At 36.1% G+C, this 23,450-nt stretch overlaps 4 protein-coding genes across 7 annotated transcripts; 1 reads left to right on the top strand and 3 right to left on the bottom strand.

Moving 5' to 3' along the window:
- Positions 1–1,646: 1,646 nt before the first annotated feature.
- LOC111461669 (auxin-responsive protein IAA11-like) lies at positions 1,647–3,114 on the top strand. The gene is made up of 5 exons (XM_023105276.1): positions 1,647–1,910; positions 1,999–2,193; positions 2,551–2,665; positions 2,782–2,843; positions 2,929–3,114. Exons 1-5 carry the CDS (start codon positions 1,703–1,705, stop codon positions 2,943–2,945), a joined length of 597 nt encoding a protein of 198 aa, XP_022961044.1. The 5' UTR covers positions 1,647–1,702; the 3' UTR covers positions 2,946–3,114.
- Positions 3,115–4,091: 977 nt separating this feature from the next.
- On the bottom strand, positions 4,092–7,365 carry LOC111461862 (protein PGR). The gene is made up of 5 exons (XM_023105578.1): positions 7,091–7,365; positions 6,775–6,888; positions 5,820–6,042; positions 5,162–5,410; positions 4,092–4,340 (listed from the first exon to the last, which is right to left on the bottom strand). The coding sequence occupies exons 1-5, from the start codon at positions 7,234–7,236 to the stop codon at positions 4,209–4,211; spliced, it is 864 nt and encodes a 287-aa protein (XP_022961346.1). The 5' UTR covers positions 7,237–7,365; the 3' UTR covers positions 4,092–4,208.
- Positions 7,366–8,865: 1,500 nt separating this feature from the next.
- Positions 8,866–12,683, bottom strand: LOC111461813 (tudor domain-containing protein 3). Its single transcript, XM_023105481.1, has 6 exons — positions 12,272–12,683; positions 11,823–11,990; positions 10,747–10,993; positions 9,975–10,154; positions 9,392–9,660; positions 8,866–9,296 (listed from the first exon to the last, which is right to left on the bottom strand). The coding sequence occupies exons 1-6, from the start codon at positions 12,515–12,517 to the stop codon at positions 9,138–9,140; spliced, it is 1,269 nt and encodes a 422-aa protein (XP_022961249.1). The 5' UTR covers positions 12,518–12,683; the 3' UTR covers positions 8,866–9,137.
- Positions 12,684–12,967: 284 nt separating this feature from the next.
- Positions 12,968–20,897, bottom strand: LOC111461831 (transcriptional corepressor LEUNIG-like). Of its 4 annotated transcripts, XM_023105522.1 has the most exons (17): positions 20,749–20,895; positions 20,103–20,241; positions 19,644–19,741; positions 19,442–19,551; positions 18,522–18,737; positions 18,365–18,441; positions 18,182–18,257; positions 18,024–18,087; positions 17,772–17,821; positions 17,334–17,603; positions 16,917–17,007; positions 16,718–16,833; positions 15,890–16,039; positions 15,271–15,426; positions 15,055–15,171; positions 14,070–14,276; positions 12,968–13,394 (listed from the first exon to the last, which is right to left on the bottom strand). In XM_023105522.1, the coding sequence occupies exons 3-17, from the start codon at positions 19,711–19,713 to the stop codon at positions 13,248–13,250; spliced, it is 1,917 nt and encodes a 638-aa protein (XP_022961290.1). In that variant the 5' UTR covers positions 19,714–19,741; positions 20,103–20,241; positions 20,749–20,895; the 3' UTR covers positions 12,968–13,247. The 4 variants fall into 4 exon arrangements, with proteins under 4 accessions (XP_022961290.1, XP_022961289.1, XP_022961287.1 ...); XM_023105521.1 differs by lacking the exon at positions 20,103–20,241 and having other exon boundaries at positions 18,522–18,731; positions 20,587–20,897; XM_023105519.1 differs by lacking the exon at positions 20,103–20,241 and having other exon boundaries at positions 20,587–20,896.
- Positions 20,898–23,450: the final 2,553 nt, after the last annotated feature.

Raw genomic sequence — 23,450 nt, 5'->3', positions numbered from 1 at the left:
AAAAAAAAAAAAAAAAAAAAAAAAAAAAAAAAAAAAAAAAAAAAAAAAAAAAAAACCCTTCATTTTTCTTTATAATAAAGCAATACTAAAAAGAAGATTTTGAAAATTAGGCGTAAAAAGAGGGTAAAGATTAGGATCCAACGTGCTTGATTAGCATAACCAAGTACATGAACTCTGCTACTAATTCATCAATTAACTTAAATTAATTATAATTAATTAAGTGGGTGGGCGTGTGTGAAGATGCAACCACATTCACTGAAGCTTCTTAACAATTAAACCAAATATAAATTTAATGCTAAATTCAATGTATTTGCACCATCCCTCTCTCTCTCTCTCACATAAAATTTAATAATTATGGTTATCTATAACGCCATCCTAATATAGTTAAGTTAGTTTTAAGACATTTTTTCCTTTTTTTTAAACAAAAAATAAATGACATTTAATGGTGTGGAGATTCAATACTGTTCTAATAAATTAGTATTTATTCTTACTTTAGAGCTTTAATTATTGTAGCAGTATTATTGATTCCAAAAACTATTAATTAATTAATTTTAAAATTTTAAGATTTTAAAAAAATAATTGATAATTTAAATAAATTTATTTTTTTCGTCTGGTAAATCTATAAACATAGAGTAATTATCTTATTAATAATGCATGTAATTAGGTTATCCAAAATTAAAGGTATCACTGTGGAATCATATCACTATGATAACGATTAATTTGTTTGGTAATCACTTATTATAATCTTTCAAATCTATACATTAAAATAATAAAAAAAATAAACTGTCAGAATTATGGCATGGCGTTATCGTGGATTCTTTATTTTTTTAATATGTTTTTCAAAAATGTTATTATTATTTTTCTTGAAGCCGCGTGCGGCCACTGGTTTTAGCAAAACGTATGCTTTGATGATATTTTTTTAATTTTTATTTAAAAAAAGAAAAAAGAAAAATGTTTTAATTTGAGAAATTAAAAAATAAAGGGAAAAAGAAAAGGCGAGGAATAGGATACGATGAATCGTTCGTAGGGCAACGCGACAGGAATCGACAAACTCCAAAGCTTCTCCATGTTTCTGTCTCCCTAACCAAACCTTCCACAGTCAAATCACTCCACCATTGACTTTTCGGTACACTCTGTGGGCCCCACTCCTTGCTTTTTCGCCACGTCATCCTCTTCCGTCAACTGCTCCAATCATATTCCCATAATTACCCTCTCCCATCTCCGATTTTTGTGCCAATAAAATTACAATAATAGCCCTCTAATTTCCATGCGCCTTTCAATTATAAATTAACAAAATTAATTAGTTTTCTCTTAGAATTAACTCATCAAAATCAATTAAATAAATATATATATATATATATATATATATATATTATTCAGCAAAAAAACAGGTTGAATTAATTTTGATGTAAAATTGACGTAAAATTAAAACAAGGACGAAAAAGGGTTTTAGATTGAATGAACCGACAATCACCATCCAAATCTCAATTTCTGTCTCTCAAATGAACTTAGCCACGTGGGCCAATGGTTTAAGCAGCCATGCCCCACGTGTCGTTTTCCCATTTGTCTCTTTCCTCATACAATAATCATCTCTTCTCTATTTCCAACTTCAATTCTATAAATGAATTGAAAACCCTAAACCAATGAATTCATTATTCACAACCAAAGAGAGATACAGAAACAGACAAAGGAGTGTGCAACAATGTCGACGTCGGAGACGGTTCCACAGTCACCGGAATCCGATATGGCCCAAATCAGCTTCGACGAAACTGAGCTCACCTTGGGACTTCCCGGAAACAAAGTGAACGCCAAGCGTGGCTTCCACGACACGGTCGATGCCGGTGTCGGGAGCTCGACAAGTGAACCGAGGGATGGTCGCAACGAGCCAGAACTCATCTCTTCTGGCGATGGTAAGTTTCAACATAGATTATATAAAGCTTATGGACTTGACTTGACACTTTTGAGTATGACGTGGAATGTTATGATTTGGTTTTGTAGGGCAAAAGCGGGCGGTAATGGGTTGGCCGCCGGTGAGATCATATAGAAGAAAGACAATAGAAATGAGGTGCAAGTATGTCAAAGTTGCGGCTGATGGGGCGCCGTATCTGCGTAAGCTCGACCTTGAGATGTTCAATGGCTATCGAGACCTATTCATTGCATTTGAGGAATTGTTCACCTCCTTTCCCATATGTTGTGAGTTCATAACTTACTAACTCTTCTTCATTATTATTATCATTCCATGTCGGGATTGAACAATTTGACGGCCCTTAGGTCGGTAAAAAGTGTCTTATCTATTTAGTTACGCATGAAAATCACTTTGTTGCTCAGTATGGTTGATACAATGCAACCGACATTTTTCTATCTAATGATCATCGTATTTTGAGATGGGCAATGATGGAATGATAGTACAGATGTGTGAGATCTCACATCGGTTGGGGAGGAGAACGAAACATTCTACATGAGAGTGTGGAAACCTCTGTCTAGCAAACGTATTTTAAAGTGAATGCCCAAAAGAGTGTCATATCTCTTATGGATATACGTGTGTTTTAGGTGATTACTTGGAAGAAGGGAACAATTTGAACCCAATGAAGAGAGGGGATGAGTACTTACCAACTTATGAAGATAAAGATGGGGATTGGATGTTAGTCGGAGATGTCCCATGGAAGTAAGTCTGATCATCATTATTTTTTAATCTTGGTTAATTAACTAACTAACTAATTAATTAATTAATTAATTAATTAATTAACCTTCTCCATTCTAATCGTATTGCAAAATGTGCAGATTATTTATTGAATCTTGCAAACGTATTCGTTTGATGAAGGGTTCAGATACCATTGGGGCAGGTAAATGAGTGTTTTTAATTAAGAAAATCATCTTGTTCCATAATTATTATTCAAATTAACAGTTTGTGGTTTCACTTATATGCAGCTCCAAGAACACCATGAAAAGGAGAAAAGGAGAGAGGGGGGAGGATGTTTTTGGATGGGCAGCTTTTTTCTTTTTTCTTTTTTAATTTATTTTTGCAGTCATGGCATTGCCTTAAATGTGTTTAGGCCTTAGTTTTGTATAATAAAATGTCGGTTTGGAAAGTAATACATACTTAAGTCTTGTATAGAGTTGTTAGCTTGAACATAGCTTAAGTGGTCTAATACGATTGACTTAATGCTAACTCCTAATTTTGAACCCTTTTCCTCGTTTTCGTTGAGTCATAAATGATGATCAAATTAATGTCTTATAGAAAAGGATGGAATTACCTTTAATGTCGACTTCTAGTCACGTAAAGTTCTTTAATAGTAAAGTACTTTTGAGATTGTTTAGATCTCAGAAATGCAGTACAAAAAACTGCCCAGAAAAAGATATGAAAATGGCCAATGATATGTATAGATCGAGTAAAACCAATTACTAACAACAATAAATAACTGATTTATCTAGTCTAAATTTGAACCCATAAATGCTAAGTTACCTATCACCCCAAATCGTTACCTATCACCCCAAATCTTTACGATGGTAGAGGTTGAGGATCAAATTGTTAGACTTTTAAGATGATAATTGATATTTTATCCACTAAATTATGTCACTCGGGCGTTAGCCTTCCCATGGACTAATCAATTCTCTCAATGGCAATCCAACTGACTAGGAGAAGAGGAGTTAGAGGGCTGGATAGAAGTTTAGATACTAATATAATCTCCTCTAGTTTAGATATTAGAAACAAGCCCAAGTCGGTTAATCTCGACAAAAGGTGCCTTCCATAGGTAGTTCATTGGTCTAATGATCGTATTTTTGTTGAGGATTGTTGGGAGTCCCACGTTAACTAATTTAGGAAATGATCATGAACTTATAGGTAAGGAATATATCTCCATTGGTATGAGGTCTTTTGGGGAAGCTCAAAGCAATGCCATGAGAGCTTATGCTCAAAGTAGACAATATCATATCATTGTGGAGAGTCGTGATTCCTAACAATTTTCACCTTCCATGTGAAGACCGGAGGACTTGGGATTGGAAAAGAGACCTTAGACGTTAGTCTTTATGAAGAAATGGAAGAGTTTTCCTACTTCGTGACACAAAATGAGCATAGGAACATATGACAACCGTAAGCAAATCCAAGTTGATGAATTAAGAATGATTATGTTGCCAATCCCGAGAACTTTATTTGATAATGAGTTCTGTCTAGCATGCCTCTGGCTTTATCTTACAACGGCAGATATCGTTCAAAATATGTAAATGCAGGCAATCGAAGTAAGCATTGAGGTTAATAATACCGACACGAGGTTCACAGCATTGTTATCAAGAATGTTGAGACCTGATATCTTTTTGACAGTCGGTCCTGGTTTTCCTACGACCTGCATAACAGATAACTCATTGCTGTTAGGGGAAATAGACTGTGTATAGCAAATAGATTACACTACAAACACAAAGTAATTAATTTTTTTAAAAAAGAACAACATAAATCAGATCAGCAGATCAAAATCTTCAGTGGTCGTAGATGACCGGATCGACAACAACAACAACATCAAACAAACGAAACTTGAAGAGAGAAAAATTTGATGATTGGTAACCGAGGCATGCTTCAAAAGCGTTGACCTTAAGGCAATTATTCGTTTTGCACGGGTTGCTAGCATACTACAACGATTTTCTAAGTAGGATACAATGATCAACTCTCATAGAACAACAACTTTGAACTATACAGATCTAGCAGAACTCTTAGATACTTACTATCAGCTCAACCCAAAATTAAAAGAAAGAAAGAGAGAAGACTGTATATTTGTAAATGAAACATCAATCTATTCTGATGTTTCAATTCATTTCGAATATTTTGACATTAAACAACAAATTAGATGTAGCAACAGTGTAATAACCTCCAACACTTACTTGAGCGTCAAATAACCATCATCATCAATGTTTGCTATTTCAATAGTTAATAGGTTAGCTGGTTAATTTGTCTCCTTGTAACTTTATGGTTTTTATTTATTTACATAAGACTGTACTTTTCACTCAAATACAACAATATTTCTTTCATCTATGTATGGCAATCCCCCTACGATTGTAATTCTGTTATTTTAGTTTGGCAAAACAGAATCAGTCATTCAAGGGGCATATAAATTACGGATGAGGGCAATGGGAATACATTTTAAAGCCATAATCTGAAAATGAAGTAGCTTACCTTATTACGAACCGTGCAGAATCCACTAAATTGCAGTGTTGCTCCCAAAAGAGAGTCTATGACACTTCCACAAAGTCCAGCCACGGCTGCTAGGGGAATTACCAATAGCTGTTTCAGTGCTGTGCCATAAGCACATTTTGCAGTGAAAAATCCAAGGAGAACAAACGTCAGTCCTATGACAGCACCTGCAGCAGTAGCTGCAAGGAGTCCTGCTTTTGTTACTGCGCCATTAGTACCCTTACGAACAGGCTGCATCCAGAATGAGACAACATCCAAATCAACCACAATTATTCGTCCATTGTATATGAGTTCATGTAGCTGATAAGGACCAGCGTAACATGCACCAAGTGCCAAATCAACAAAGGAAAACTAAATCCTAGCTTGAAATATTGACATATTTTGAAACCAAAAGAAATTTGCAATCAGAAAGCAGATATTTGGCTTGCCATTTCAAATTCGATATGAAAGAAAAATGTGAGCTCAAATAATATGGTTCCCCAACGGCTTAAGCATGAGATGTGCAGTGGCTAAAATAGACCAGAAAGGTTTTGTGTCCAATCAGTAAAGAACAACAGTACAAGAGGAGGAAGAGACCAAATGGTTTAAGAAATGAGAGAGAAAATGTTAGAATCAAGAAATACCGAAATGAATTGACCACCTTGAAGGTTGTGATTAATCGAGGTGTTGCATCACTAAGAATTCCAAGCTCAGAAGACCATGTGTCCCCATTGCAGCAGGAGTAGTGCCCAAGAATGCCCCCAATGAGAGCAGTGACAATAGCTGAGTCTTTAGAGTCCAGGCATTTATCTTGCCATCCCGTAATTTTCCAAATAAGCACAGCCAGGACTGTAGCAATACCACTATTAAAAAGAACTTGAATCCTGAAAAGGAGTAATAACAGAACATCAACGGTGTTGCAAACTTTGGTAGGACAGTACTGGCATATCTAATTACAAACAACCACCATGCCACTTATATGCATGACAAAATGATATGCTGTTCTGTCGATCTTCATCTTTGACTTGAACACAGTTACACTTTTCTTTTATCTCTTCTCGAAGTGTCGTTCTAAGCAGCATGCATGACAGGTTAATTTAGCCTTGTCAATTGTCGAAGAAACTTAAGTTCAGCAATTCTGAACCATTTGAGACCATTTTGACAAATGGTTTATCACCAAACAAGGAGAAGCAGAAGATCTTATTTATCACTATGATATGAGTTTGTGAAGATATAATTGACTATATTCAGTATTGAATTGAATCATATATCGGGGCTTACATTTGTCAAAAAATTTACACATGTTGACCATGTAAAAGTTTAATGGGCTTGACCCTTCAAATTAGACCAACAGCTTTATAGTAGAACCCCCCAAGTATGCAACTTAAGTGCAAAATATATCAATCCTTGGACGAGCTAAATAAGGAAAAGAAACAAAAAATACATTTCAGTTTTTAACTTTAAGCTCTGGCATTGAAGAAACAGAATCAAGGCACCAGCTAAAACACAAATTTCAGTAATGTCCAGCAAAATTTTCAATTAGCACTTTCAGCCAACTAAAACTACAAATTATAAGTTAAGAGGTGAATATCTTGAAGTAGAGGAAGTAGAATTACCAATTCCTTTGACCACCTTCCTTAAAATCAGCTTCAAGGACTCGTTTCTTCTCTGCCCCAACCTTGGTAAGCTTAGAAGAAGTGGAAAAGAATACAAGGAGCACGGCACCGTACCTTCAAAGATTGAATTCGTGACAACATCAATTCAGCAGTCAAGATCAAAATAGCCCAAGCCACATCAAATTACAGTTCAGAGAAGTCGGAAATTCACAATCAAATTGGAAAATTAATCTAAAAACCACAAGCTCGGAATCAGCAACCAAACAATAACAGATTCGGCTTCCCATAACCAATCAAGTACAGTAAATTAGCAAACCTATAGCTGATAGCAAAATGAGTTGACATGACAATAAAGCCCGCAAGAGCTCCAGAGAGGTTCAACGACTTTCTTCGGTATGCTCCGATGGCGATAATGGATGAGATTATTACTGCGACAGATAGCTGAATCAGATTGTGCTCCATTCTGATCTTCAAGTCGCTTAGCTTCTCCTTGATAGAGAGCGTTTGCGACTGTTAAATCGAACTGCAATTGGAATACAAACTTTGAAATTCGCAATAGACACCAATTATCTGGTTCGTCTAAATAAAGAAATGAAAGCTTTAGAACGTGGTTCCACGGTCCAACATCCCACGCCATTGGGGACTTTGGGGACATGGACTGAAATTTTAAAATGAATAAATTAATAAACAAATCCTATTAAATTTTATAATAATAGCTTTAAATAAAAAATTTAAAATACATTAATATCATATTTAAAAAATACCTAAGAAAATTACACCTTTCGATTTTATTAAAGAAAATGTAAAAAAAAAAAACTTACATCATTTCTAAACTTTTAAATTTTAATTTCTAAAACTTTAATAATAATAAATTTACTTTCAAAGTTAAAAGAAGTATTTTTGAAATATATTAATAAGGTTTCTAAGAAGATTTTTGAAATTTTTAAAAAAATTTAAATGTGTTTTTGAAGCTTTTAAAAAGAGACGATGTATTTTTAAAATTCTTAAAGGATATTAATGAAACTTTTGAAAATTCGATCTTTTAAAATTAAAGGATATTTTCAAGATATATTTAAAATTTGTATTTTTAAAATAAAATATGTTTTCATTTCACTACCAAATGGTTAGGTAAAGGTCTTATCTTTTTTATTTCTCTCGTTTTTCTTTCCCTAACTCTTTTTCTTTTAGTTCACGAGATGGAACATTATTATTTAAAACATTATGGATGGAACATTATTATTTAATTATTGTCGACTTAGACGTTATAAAATTTGTCACAAAATATATAAATTCTAAATAAATAATTGGCCCTTTAAAAATTTAAATCACCCATAATTAACTACTACAAACTTTTAACCTCATTTTCAATTGTTTTTATAACTACTACAAACTTTTAACCTCATTTTCAATTGTTTTTATAACTTCAAAATTTCAAAATCATATTTAAATGAAACCTAAAGAATTGTTCAAGAAACAATTTATATTACTATTTTAAATTTTAAGATTTTAGTACAACATATATAGAGTATATAGAGTATGAAGAATTAAACACTAAGGAATGCACATTAATTCATATCGTTGGGCTTAATGTTAAAGATTATCGCTTGAAAAGAACCACTTTTATTTTATTCTTACCAAAAGAATGAATTAAAATAAAATTATTCAAAAATGATTATTGGAACATGTTTCTTAACTTTTTATTAAAAAAATGTGAAAAGATGATTTCCTAAAAGAATATCCAAATAAGTTTACAATAAATATATATATATATATATATATATATATATATATATATAAATTATACTTGCCTTTTATTTCAAAATAACAATATTATTCTTGATTTTTTTATTAAAACTATCTAAAATCATTCAAAATATAAAATAGAAATTGGGACCTAAAAGACGGAGAGAACATTCTAGTTGACGATCTAAATTTCCATTTTCAATGACCTATATCATTCCATGTCCCAATATGAAATATGAAATTCTAAAGGATTTCTACTCCAAATGTAACTTTGAGACACTCCTAAAAAGTCGAGTAATATTGCAACTTATTAAGATATATTTTAAACAAAAGAAAAGGTTGAATAGAACAAATAAAGTGGGGGAAATTCAAATCCAAAATGATATTCTACATCATTTGAGCTTCACCAATTGAACTATCATCGCTAAGTAAGAATCCAAGTAGCGTAATCCAACTAAAATTAACCAGAGTATGGCTATGCACCAATCCACTAAACCTAAGCTAAAACTTGTAACAAATTACGAGAAACAAGTTAGAGCCAAACTTGGAACTTGCGAATTCATCATAAAACATGAAGAAATTTAGATGAAACATAGTACGCAAGGTGAAGATGTAACCATTCAATAATACCTGCCTCTTCCCCGTCCCCTTCCTCTTCTCCCACGTCCTCCTCCCCTTCCTCTCCCACCACCATGTGGTGTATAGCTATCTCTTTCGTAGTTGAACATGCTCATCCTTATATGTTCTGCGTTTGTTCTGCTTGCACTCTCTTGTTGTACCTAGACAAGTTGCAGCCAGTATCAAGCATATAACGTGAAAAATAGAGAGATGTTATATCAGAAGCATATGCATGGGAAAACAGATTGATGCTAACATGAGATTCTTCCAAATCAAATTGAATTTGTAGCCTCCGTGCAAGTTCCTCATCCTGATTCGTATTGGAAGATGTCTCTTTTGGTAATTGACTCGTTCCAGATTTTCTCCTTTCATATTCTTCTAGAGTATACACCTCCGGATCTTCCATTCTACCCTTCCCCCTATGGTTTCTATTACCAAAATGCCTTCGGTTTCCATCTTGCTGACTCATTTTGTGGAGTAGTTTCTGAGAGGCAGCCTGATTTTGTACAGGAACAGCTTCCACAACTAGAAGAAACATAAGATGCTGTATTATAATTAATAATTACTGAAGAACATACATTAGTGTACTAAGGGTACAATTTGGAGTTCTGTAAATAAAATTACCAAAACTATGAGATGGAAGGATCTCTAAATGGATTTCACTGTTAAGTTATTGGTTTGCGTTTCTAAAACAATATCCATGAACATAGAATTTTAATTCATTCACTACTTGGGGTATCCAGGAGAAAATACCATGCTGAAAATATTCTTTCCCTAGACCACGGTTGAAAATTTTGGCATAACAGTGATAAATGCATAGATCTAAAGAGATATATTACCTTCCCTTGGTCTTGTTTCAGAGCTGCTAGGTTTTTCTTCGACCTTTTCTACATGGGAAGCAGAATTGACAGAATTGGGAGCTTTTGCATCCGCACTTTGTTGCTCTATAGTCGATTTACCTTCAATATTTCCTGAATCAGCAGAAGGCCTATTGCTCTTTGAGGATGACTCTGGTTGATCTGTAACAGCGTACAAACTTATCAACATCCCCACACACATTAAATAACGTATTTGGAGTCTGCAAAACATGGCCATGAACAGTTCTCCTTCCAAATGTTGATTCAATGAGACTTCACACACACAAAAAAAAAAAAAAATTAACAAGACATAAAACTCATCAATTATCACCGAATAAGCAACCACAGGAAGTACATGGGGAAAAGAATTCCATCATGTAAATGAATAAGTAATAAAAGTATATTTTACAACTAATTCTGCTAATTTATTTAGAAGTGAGGAACTACTTATAACTTCAAGACCCAGTTGCATGAATCTTGATTAAAAATTTCCATTAAGCATTTAAACTTTTTTTTTCTTCGTGTCACAATATTAACCATCAGTTAACCATGTGGTTCTGTAAAGTCAACCGTGTAAATATGTAATAACTAACAAGCGTAATGGTTCACAATGATCCCTCCCAAATTTTGCCACTCTAATCATAAAATTACTGAATAAAAAACAAAAGCAATAATTTGAGAAACAGTAGCAAGTAGCAAAACAACAGAGATACAAGTAATACAGGAAGACAAGTACATAGCCCAAAATACTGACATGAAGAAATTCCTTTCTGACTAAATTTTTGAGAAGGCGCCCCAACTTGGAACTTCACAAATGGAGGTGGACCATCAACATCTCCTCCCTGTGATAACCTTATGGATGCACGGGATAAACCAGAGTATTTTTGGTTCATTTTCCATTCGTCATAAAGTGTTGGAACTACACCTCCAAGTACTGTTAACCCTTTTGAACTTAAACATAATATTCCACTATACACAGGAGCTTTAGTTTCCAGACGAACCTGCCATCAGAAAGCAGAAGGATAAGAAATAGTAGGGATATGCCCTTTGGGACATGAAATTCTTCGATTTCATTAGTTCATTTGAGATTTTATGATCCAGAGCCACAGGTTTCTCATTTCCTTTTGCGAAGGTGTTTTACATGGGGAAGTCCACTTCGCAAAAAAGGTTGGAAGCTACATACTCCTTGGAATAAATTAAGGTACCCCCCCTCCTCCCTCTCATTAAGGCATCATCTGAACTTCAGATTCCAGCACCCAGAGGCCACTTTCCAGAAGAAATATATTGAGCAGTCAAAGAGGGTGCATTCCCGCATCAAACATGTTCTAAAAGGAAAAGAGAAAGCAAAGAAATGCTGCAGCCTGCAGCCATCCATAATCTTTTTGCAGTTTCTTGCGAGCTGCATTCAAATCTAAAAGTTGCAGTCCAAAAAAGTCGGTATCCAATTAAATGATTTCCCGTAGAGAAGAGCTCAAAAGTAACACATAATCAGCCAGATGCAAGTATAGTTTTCCCAATTTTACATGTTCACAGTCACTGCAGCTCAAAAGAGGCGAGAACTATCTGTGCTCGCTGATAAATGATAATAAGCTATCATTCTGAACTACGTACAGCAACTTGATGCCATATGGCCAGAGGATTTATATATCATATAAAGAATTACATAACATAGGGTAGCCACATACTATAAAATTTATTAATAGCTTAAAGAAAGATTTAATCAGGACAATCAACTTCTATCAAGAACTTGTACTTTAAAAAGATCAAGAACTTTAACTCTTCAAAATAGAGTAGCTGGAAAGACATGCAAGGAGAAATTATCCGGAATACCTTGGTGCCAGGAGGAATGTCATCAGGAATAGATGGTATATGAGAGTACTCTATAGCAGTAATTTCAGTGTGTCCATCAGTGAGACCGAACCGTAGGAGACGCCGATCATTAGAAGCCTTCGTCATACCGTCTAGGCTACTTCGCGATATGTCTCTTACTGATGATATCTGCTAAAACAGCTGAAATCATCTACTAGTAAATCATTGATGAAATAATGTTGATCAGAAAGCGACTAAGACAAAGAATAGCTACCCCGCGCTTCTAGTTTCCGCAAAAAAAAAAGTGGGAATATGAAATAAGGAACTCCATAATCAAAGAACAAATATAAAATTAACTCCATTCACTGCGTCAACAGACTACGAAGGATAGATATATGAACTTATTGATTCTTTATCCACACTTTTTTCCAGCAACTATGAAACACCTGACATAAGAGACTACAATTCACCTGGAGAACCAGAGGGCCAAGAACACGAGAAGACTTGCGAAGAAGAGAAAGGTCAGGCAAGGACTTGCCTCCAATGGACCTAAGGTCCATGTTTATGAGCTCCGACTCCACCGAATCAACGACCGAAGTCGGATCATCGGCCAAGGCACTACCGATCATGATTACGGCCCTAACTTCGTCCAAATCACCGAAATTCCATCCTCTCACTCGTAATGTTTCAAGCACAGAAACAGAAGCATCAGCCATCGCCTCAGCGCTGGAATGTGCACTTGCCCCCCCTTCACTGACCGGCCTGATATCGGTAATTCGAGGCGGTAGAAGTTTGAGGTTAGATCCTAATTCCTAATTACTTATTTAAATCGGGCAGACCATACCGTGTCATCCACATTGGATCCCCACCATTGCAAATCCAAACTCCTCTTAAACAAATTTACCATATAATCCAATTTACGGAGTTTCTAATTTGTTTTAGCTTTTGAATCGATCAAATTTGACTAAATTAATAAAAATATCTTTTAATTTTGAATTTATGAATATTTTTATTAATGGAGGAGCTAAACTTTATTAATTAATTGAGTAAATATACTTTATAAATTTTTTAAATATAAAATTTATTGTATTTAATATAATGAAAATTTCCTATGAAGAGAAAACATTATAAAATAGTTTTATATATTAACAACCAATAACATCAGAGATTTAAGGCTGGCAATGGATATATTGACTTGCAAGAGATTGTGTTGACCGTTTCAAAAGCACACACAACAAGAGTTTGCTATGAAGCTGTGTCTGGATATTTGTTTTTTCTTTCCTTTTTACAGTATACGCCCAAGAAAATATCAATGGACATAACTTTTGGCTTTAGTTCGTCACCATCTACATGCAAAAAAGACGTTGATGTATGGATATCGACACTCGACATATGATCTTAGGATAGTAATTTGGTTGGAGTGGAGAAGAGAGCTCGTAGATTTTGTTACTGCCACAGCTTGACACAGTTGTCGTGACTAGCTGAAGCAACTAAACCAGAAACATTTGATGCTGCCAAGGCTGATACCAGCTTGTCATGAGCATGCAGTGTCGCTCTTGTCTTGTTTTCTGTCATGTCCCAAAGCTTCAGTGACTGGAAAACAACAATTCATTTAAGAACAATCTCAATGTTACAACTTTGATGCTAAATAATCTCAAAAACCAAAACCAAAAGATTGGTACGAGGTCTTTTGGAGAAACCAAAAACAAAGCCATGAGTGCTTATGCTCAAAGTGGACAATATCATACTATTGTGGAGGTTTGCGATTTCTGACATGGTATCAGAGTCATGCCCTTAATAGAATCTTAATGTCGAACAAAGAAGGTGTGAGCCTCGAAAGTGTAGTCAAAAGTGACTCAAGTATTGAACAAGGGGTGTACTTTGTTCGAGGGCTCCAAAGCAAGAGTCGAGCCTCAATTAAGGGGAGACTGTTCGAGGACTCCATAGGCCTCAGGAGAGGCTCTAGAGTATACTTTGTTCTAGTGGAGAATTGTTGGAAGAGGAGTATTACATCCGCTAATTAAGATGTTAATCATGAGTTTATAAATAAGGAATACTATCTCCTTTGGTACGAGACATTTTGGAAAAACCAAAAGCAAAACCATGAGAGCTTACGCTCCCGCACGGAGGTTCGCAATTCCTAACGAGAACTTTGGCTTGTAAGGACCAAAGCATTATAGATGGTATATTATTTGCTTCCAGAGGAAATTTCCAAATTTTCACAGAAGAGCTAATAAAATAGGATGTGAATGAATAGCAGCCACTAACCTCATGAGAGCCAATGATCAAAAGAGAGGTGTCGGTGGGATGAAAAACGCAGGCATAAAATGAGTTTCCATTGCAGTTCAACTCATGAATGCAGTTTCCTTTGCTACCAGAGCCAAATTTCCATACTTTAGTTTGGTCGTCACTTGTAGATGCTAGATATTCACCAGAAGGATCCCAGCACAAAGAATGAATTTGGTTTTTGTGACCCTGAAATGGCAAACCAGAAAGTTCCAAGGAGAGGTCGCATGGATGGTATGTTAGCAGCTACTTTCTATCACCACTAAATTATACTCACTTAAGAGTCCATTTACACAGCATACTTGTCTATCAAAGGTTTAATAAATGATGACTTGAAGATATTTTATGCATATCCTTGTTACTCCCTCTAGCAAGGAGGATGGCCGTAAGTGAACACAAAACAAAATACGAAATACTCATTTCAATACTTTCCAGATCATCCAAAACAATCAATGAATGAACAAGGTTACCTAAAGAGAACTTTTCTTTTTATAAAATCTCATTTTATTAAGTAAACTGCCCAGGAAAAGCGGAATTTAGTTCTAATTGTGAGATCCCACGTTGGTTGAAGAGGGAAACAAAGCATTCTTTATAAGGGTGTGGAAACCTCTTCCTATAAGACTCGTTTTAAAAACCTTGAGGGGAAAGTCCAAAAGGAATAGTTCAAAGAGGACAATATCTGGTAGTGGTGGGTTTGGTACGTTACAGATGGTATCAGAGCAAGACACTGGGCAGTTTGCCAGCAAGGACGCTGGGCTCCCAAAGGAGGTGGATTGTGAGATCCCACATCGGTTGGAGAGGGAAACGAATCATTCCTTATAAGGATGTGGAAACCTCTCCCTAGCAAACACGTTTTAAAAACCTTGGGAGGAAGTCCAAAAGAGAAAGTCAAACAGGACAATATCTACTAAAATTTGATTTACAAGTCTATACGAAACTCAAACGAGTGAACTTTACATCAACAAACCTGTAATTTAAGCCTGCAAACTTGGGTTTCTATGTCAATTATGGAAACAACATTTCCCATTGCTGCAGCAAGCATTCTTCCATTATTAGGTTGAAACCTTAACTTTGTCGCACCACCCTGATTTAGTAGTCAAACATGCAGAAGTTGATGTTTTTATAAATAAATGCAATGTACAATTTAATAGGAAGAAATCAAAGTATGAGTTTGAATCTATACCTTAAAAATGCCAACACAGCTACCACTTTTAACGCTCCAGTACCTAATCTCGCTACTAATATCAGAAGAACAAATGAGATCATATTTACTAGGATGAAAGTCCAATGATGTGACTCCAGTAGAATGTCCAGTAAAAGTCCGAAGTGATTGGCCATGCTGTAAAATGTATTTATATCTTCATCATTAAGAGTTGGAAGTTTGGTGAATCACAGATATAACCCCATGCCCGGTTAGAAACCACGGACCTCCACAATGGTATGATATTGACCACTTTGAGCATAAGCTCTCATGGCTTTGTTTTTGGTTTCCCCAAAAAACTTCGGAGATGTATTCCTTATTTATAATCCATAATCATTCTCTTAATTAGTTAACGTGGGACTCCCAAATAAGCAAAATTTTGCGCAACAGATTCTGTTTGTGCGTGTGTACATTATTTAGTTATCAAAGATTGTCCCAAAGCCAAGTAGAAAGAGCCATTATCCTTGAAAGCTTACAAAAGAAAAATTCTTGTTCTGTATTTAAAACTTTGGAATATTGTAGGCAGTTGTCAGACTATAACAATACAATAACAAGATATAATGCATTAAGCCCATCTAAATAAAAAAGCTGGTTCACTTACATTATCAACATCCCAAACCTTGACAGTCCCGTCACTTGAAGATGTTGCAATCTTTAATGTTCTTGGACTAAAGCAAACATCAGTTATCCATTGCGAATGTTCATCAAGTGTAGACCTCACTTTAAAGGACTTTGTGCACCACACTGTAGCCTGCACCATAAATTGTTGAGAAATATCCTAGGAACTAACCATACATACTTCCATATATCAACAAAGTAGCATTGTGAGATCTCACATCAGTTGGGGAGGAGAACGAAACACCATTTATAAGGGTGTGGAAACTTCTCCCTAGCAGACGAGTTTTAAAAACCTTGAGGAGAAGTCCGAAAGGGAGAAAGCCCAAAGAGGACAATAACGGTTAGTGATGGGCTTGGGCTGTTACAAATGGTATCAGAGCCAGACACCGGGCGATGTGCCAGTGAGGAGGTTGAGCCCCAAAGGGAGGGTGGACACGAGGCGGTGTGCCAAAGCAAGGACGCTGGCCCCGAAGGGGGTGGAAGGGGAGGTCCCATATCGATTGGAGAAGGGAACGAGTGCTAGCGAGTACGCTCGGCCCTTAAAAGGGACGGATTATGAGATCCCACATCGGTTAGAGAGGAGAACAAAACACCATTTACAAAGGGCATGAAAACCTCTCTCTAGCAGAGGTATTTTAAAAACCTTGAAGGGAAGCCCGAAAAGAAAAGCCCAAAGAGGACAATATCTGCTAGCGGTGGGCTTGGGTGGTTACAAGCACACTCAATAAATCATCAAAAAAAAAAAATTAAAAGTTTGACCCGTAAAAGATCTTATAATTTTGATAACCCACTTAATATTAATATATTTAACCTTTTTGTCACGCCCACCACTAGCAAGTAGTTTTCCATCAGATGAGAAGCAGCAGCATTCAACTTTACTTGTACTTGCAGAAACTACACGAATTTCCTTCAGTGTAGGGCCTTCAGTTAACAAGAAAGGGTTGGATAAGATAATCTGCGGCTATTCTGAAAAGAGTTCATCATAGCTTTGGTAGCGTTAGATACCATACCTGCATTATCTCTCTCGTCTGATTCCATAGGAGATAGGAAAGACTCCACATAATCCAATGGTCCATCATCCATGAGACAATCCATATCAGCCTGCCATGTGTTAACTCATTATTTAACTATCAAATTGATTATTAATGTTCTCTTTTCATTTGTTTACGCTAATTAGATTCATCAGTAGAATTAACGAGAAAAAACTTGGATCTGCAACCATATGATTTCAACTTAAAGACTCAAATGAAAAAACCTCCTCTATATATCAATTTCCATACTTCATACTTCCCATGAACAATTTTCAAATCTTTGCAGCCATACTTGAGAAACAATGACCGAACTAATTCTTTTTAGTTTTGAAGCATTGGCTAGGTTATTATAAATATCATAAAAAAAGACACCTTGATAAGCAGACCTGCACTTACATGAGGCAAAACAGGATGACAAACTGGTGCCAGTGAATCACCATCAGACACATCGATAAAACATAATTGGCTATCCTTCCCTGTATTCAGATTTTGACTTAAAGGCACTCCCGGTCTTATACATGCCACATTGGCAGAAGGTACTCCTCCCAAGCTTTGAGGTGCCTGAAACATCAGTGGATGCTCCAGCTGAAATCGATTGGAAGCATGTGGTAATTGGATGAATGACTTGGGTTGTTGCAGATGCCCCAAGCTTAGAGGATCCAATCCCTAAAAGAGGTAAAATTAGAGTGGTCTCCCCATGAATACTGATTTTTTTCCAGGTTACATTCTACAATCAACATTTATATAGGTTCTTTAAATTATATAAACAAAGAGTACGACAAGCGATACAAGGAGAATTCATGTAGTTCTCGAGCATCGAATTTGAATACTTACAGTTGAAGGCCATCCTTTCAAAGTCAAACGACCAGTGCCCTGATTTGATTCTGAAAGAACCAAAAACATCATAATGAATTAGTTAAACACTATCATAATTCTAAAAAATGTTATTAGTCAAAGGCTTTGTGATCTTCCTTTTTCTGATGATTAAAGCCACTTTCTAACATAAATCCTGAGTCGGATATGTTGAATGATGTAAAAATATGCCTATATATATATATATATATATATTGTTCAGAAAAGGAGTACCAGCAATTCCTTGCGTCATGCCAAGTCTGGAGTTCATAATTGACTTCATCTCACCTTTCAAATTCTGTTTGATACAGGAGGCATGATAAAAGGTTACATCCAAAAATATGAGAAAAAGAGAAAACAACAACATATTTTGGTTGTTTAGTGATAACAACCTTGGATTCTGGAAGCTGTTGACTATGATATTGAGTATCAATACTATTTGAATTGTCCCCGGGTGTTTGGCTCTGGCTAGAAATCCAATGTTCAAGTACATTAAACATGAAACATTTATAAGAAATAAGTACACCTGTAAGAGTAAACAAACATAGCAGGATTCAAAATGTGATGAGAGACACCTCAGAGGTTGAGCATTCAAGGCAGCTGTTCCAAACATTGAGGCTGGAGGCTGGCTTACATGTTTGAGGAATCTTTTCTGCATGAATATTGACTTAAATACCAACAATGAGAAAGGCTATAGTTAAATTACATTGAGTGAGAGATCTTCAAGAATACCTTTGGAAGGACATTGGCTAGTGCATCCCCTTGAATAGAGAGTGTAGATGAATTCTCCACAGACATTTTTGAAGCCATTTTATTTGCTACTGAAGGGTTCTGTATATTGAATGAACTGTTCATAACAAGCCTATTAGCGGTTGAAGTACTCTGCTGAGAATTCTGCAAATGATATTGTTGTTGTAGCTGCAAATCTCCATCCTTCGTTGACTGAGACTATCAAATCCAAAACAAAATCAAAATTTCAAGAAATAATTATCTAATATGACGTTTTACACAATTTATTATTGGTATTAAGATATTTCATGCATGTGATAAGGGATTTGACATCATAACAACTTAGTTCACTTGTTTTGCCCAAGGCAGCATTCTTCCTCTACAAGGAACATGTGAGATCCACGTTAGTTGGAGAGGAGAACGAAACATTTTTTTTATAAGGGTGTGGAAACCTCTACCTAGCAGACACGTTTTAAAAACCTTGAGGGGAAGTCCGAAAGGGAAAGAACAAAGAGGATAATATCTGCTAGCGGTGAGCTTGGGCTGTTACAAATGGTATTAGAGTCAAACACTGGACAATATGCTAGAGAGGAAGCTGAGCCTCAAAGGAGGTGGACACGAGGCAGTGTGTCAGCAAGGATGCTAGGTCCCGAAGGGAGGTGGATTTGGGGATCCCACATCGATGGAACGAGTGCTAATAAGAACGCTGGCCCTGAAGAGAGGTGGATTGTGAGATCCCACATCGGTCGGTGAGGAGAACAAAACATTCTTTATAAGGGTGTGGAAACCTCTCCCTAGCAGACGTGTTTTAAAAACCTCGAGAGAAAATCTGAAAGGGACAATAACCGCTAACCGTAGGCTTGGGCGGTTACAAAACACTCACAGGGGAAATAATTCAGCTAAAATCTCAAAAGAACATGAACCTTGATGTAAGATGCAGCAGCTTCTGAGTGCTGCGGATTTATGCGGGCAATAAAGATGTCCCAAAACACAGACCACCATTCCAAAAGGAAACCACCAGGCGCATCAAAAGCTGAGTAATAAGATTCAAAAGAGAAGACAAATTTAGTTGTGTGGATACGTGAAAGTTATTTAATATTACAGTGATCCATTACACATTCGTACCCACTGGATCCACAAAAAGTTTCCCTTCATCCAGAAAAGACCTTGCAGAAGCATATAGTTTTCTTTTCATGAGATAATCATAGATATAAGCATCCAGCCTACATTCAAAAGAACAAGAATAAACCCATTCAAACCGATGAAAAAAGATCAAGAAAAACACCTTCCAATAAGTTAAAAATCCTGGCAGAAGTACGAGATTAAAAAATATATATATAATAGCACTGTCAGGTTGTTTGTCTCTCATCTTAAGAACTCATCCGCTGATCGATTGCCAATAAAATATAAATTTATAATACTACAGATTTCTAAATTAATATTTCCACACGATCACTGATAAGAAACAGTAACTTAATCTCAAACAGCAGGATTGAAGGTGTCGGGTACTGTTTGACATGGAAAAAAGTGGGCAAATAAAAGTGTACAGACGCCTAGGAACCAATAAAGCCCCACAGTACCCACCAGTTCAACAAATAAACAAACAAAATAAGTTGTCCCTCAAAAGCGACGAGGGCACAGACTTCAAGAACAGAGCAAAACCAGGTGGAAATCAAGCGCTCAAGAAGCCAACAAATCCTCTGGTCGATTCGAATCCCATCACCTCAAAGAAAGGGGGAAAGCAAAAAATGGGCAATATCAGTTCCTTCTCCCAAAAAAAAACACTATGCTCGAAGGGAACACGAATTTCAAAGGGCGAAAAAGAAAAACATAGAGCAGATGAAGCATAATACGACATCCGAACGGCAAGAAGAACAAATAAATCAGTAGAAAACAAAACCCGCCAACAAAATCAAATCAAATCAAATCAAAGCAAAGCAAAATTCTATGCTCTTCAAACTACGGATTCAATGAAGAACAATAGAGAAGAATAAATGAAATGAAATGAAATCAAATAAAATGTCGAATATCGTAATGCAACAGTAGAAAGCAGCAGAATGGCACTTGCATTTTATCAACATCAACATCGTCCCACAAAGCTTGGGACATGATTACAATATTATTCGCTGCCGCGGGAACAAGATGAATCGAATAAAAATTGCAGGCAAATAGTGAGAAAATCTGTGTTGAACGAGTCTGGGAGTGTTTTTAAAAGAAGGTAAGTAAATACAAAACGGGTTTTACTCAGATTCCCCTTGATTCCATTTCTCATTCATTTCTCCATCTCCTTCGGCTGCGCATTGGCACGCCTAATTTCTCCGTGAAAGTGGCTTTTTTCGTTATGGACGCGAAAAGTGAATTGTTTTCAGTGCCACCTTTCTCACTCCTATGCCTGCATTATAGCTTGCTGCCTAAGTTTCTTTACCTCCACGCACTCTAAATCGAGTACAGTCTTATACTTTTAAAACGTGTTTATTACTAAATGTATATACGTTATTATAAGAAATGTTTTGTACGGTCAATTGAGATCTAATAATTCAAGGGAGTCACCCACACACCACCTCGTGTTTAGTTCTTGTACCATTTATAAAAGTTTAAACCTACCGCTAGTAGATATTGTCAGCCTTAGCTCGCTACATATATCATCAATTTCACGATTTTAAAATGTGTTTGAAAAAAGGTTTTCACACTTTATTTTAAATAAAACAAATTAAAATAATTTAAATTAATCGAGTTACTAAAAGTTTTAATAAATTACCATTTTTAATTTTGTTTCTTATATATTTTGGTTATTAATTTCATTAATTTATGTCAAATTAGAAATAAAAATAAATAAACTAATAGTTCAAAAAAGATTAATGTGGCAATAGAAATAAAATATAAATAAATAAGTAAATAGGACGTAAAAAAAATTCATAACGCACAACACAACACTAGTTAAAACACAAGTTCTGGTCAATTTGAGTAAAACACAATACAAGTAGTTGAAACATACGTTCCCGTTAACCTGAACACAACACAATACAAGTAGTTGAAACATGTTCTTGTGAATCCAAGCAAGCAGAACACACACGAGTAGTTGAAACATACGTTTTCGTCAATCTGAACACAACACAACACAAGTAGTTGAAACATGCGCTCTCGTGTGATCTCTTCATGCATTTTTCGTTCTCTCGGCCTCGCAGGCTAATAGTCTTGGCTAATAGTGTGGTCTATTCACGCCTAGTTTTTCTGATTCAATCTATTTTCATTCTCATGGAACCAATGTAGACGGGAATCGGCATGTTCCTCCAAAAGACAGCAACAGCCATGCCACCAGCCTGTTGGGATGACAGCAAATATGGAACATAAATGATGGACACCGTCAAGGGGATAAACAACAAATATCAGAGCAAATAACACTAACTGGGGAAGGGACATGATGAGGGTTGTCTTATCTCAACTTACAGCACACCACCATCAACTGTCACTGGTTGTCCACCAACATGTTTGGTAAGCAATGCTTATAGCACCAATAGTCAAACACCTATTTGAACTCAAAACAAAACTTACACTACGTACTGCCCTTCTTGAATTTTCTCTTTTGGGCTTCTCTCAAAGTTTTAAAACGCTCACTAGTTTACTAGGGAGAGATTTCCATATCCTTATAAACAAATGTTTTGTTCCCCTCTCCAATTAATATGGGATCTCACAATCTACCCCTTGGGAGCTCAACGTCCTCGCTAGCATTCGGATTTGTAACATTCCAAATATGATAATATCTATTAGCCGTGGGTCTAAGTTATTAGAGTATTGAGTATTGATAATATTTACTAAAACCACTCCAACTAAATGGGGTGAAATTTTCTATTTATAATCATCAAATAAATTACAAACTAAATGGGAAATAAATGGATTTAAAATTAAAATTGTGTCATATTTATAACTTTGAGATTACAATTTTAAATATTAGACCAAATAAATGAAAATACAAATGCATGCTTGAACAAATTTGAGGAAATTATTTTATTTGTTTAGTTGGGCCAGAATGGGGCTATGAGAGGGTCCACTGGAGTTGTACTGGGCCGGGCTGAAGCCCAACGTACGGGCCGACCCGTGATAGGGACCGTATTCGAGAATCTTGTATGAAAGCGGTTGGAATACGATGCAGACAGTTTGGAATTAGTGTTGTCGCTTTCAGGGCTGTAGGGAGCAAAGAGACATCGGCGCGTGTAGTTCACGGTCGCACGGACCACTGAATTTGTACACTGCGGCAGCTTTCACAGACTGAGATCCGCAGCCAACGCCCAAAATCAATGGGGTCTATCTATCTGAATGCAGACGTCTAAAACTCCTACTTTGAATTTGCGCTTATTCATCTAATTTGTAGTTTCAATAATGATAGCATCAAATTTTGGTTAGATAGCGATTTACAATGGCATTTTCGTTAATATGGCAACAAATATGACCATCAAAATCTCGTGTGATTATTCGAAATCGTCTATTAGGGGAAGGTTTCCACACCCTTATAATGGGTGTTTTGCGTTTGTTCTCCTCCTCAACTAACGTGAAACATCACAATCCACCCCCCTTTGGGGCTTAGCGTTCTCACTGGCACTCGTTTCTTTCTCTTGTTCTCCTCCCCAACCAATGCGAGACATCATAATCCACCTCCTTAGGGGCCAACGTCTTCACTGCCACTTGTTCCTTTCTCCAATCGATGTAGGACCCCCGACAAGGCTGGCACATCGTCCGGTGTCTGGCTCTGAAACCATTTGTAACAACTCAGGCTTACCACTAGCAGATATTGTTCTAAAGAAAGGTTTCCACGCCCTTATAAAGGTGTTTTGTTCTCCTCCCGAATCAACGTGGGACATCAGAATCTGGGTTGTTACATTATATTGATAGAGGAGGAGCTGAATCCTTAAAAAAAAAAAAAAAAAAAAAAAAAAA

The sequence above is a fragment of the Cucurbita moschata genome, unplaced genomic scaffold, assembly GCF_002738365.1.
Source record: "Cucurbita moschata cultivar Rifu unplaced genomic scaffold, Cmos_1.0 Cmo_Scf00025, whole genome shotgun sequence".
Lineage (NCBI taxonomy): Eukaryota > Viridiplantae > Streptophyta > Magnoliopsida > Cucurbitales > Cucurbitaceae > Cucurbita > Cucurbita moschata.
The sequence above is the reverse complement of the archived record's forward strand: the minus strand, read 5'-3'. Positions and strand labels throughout refer to the sequence as shown.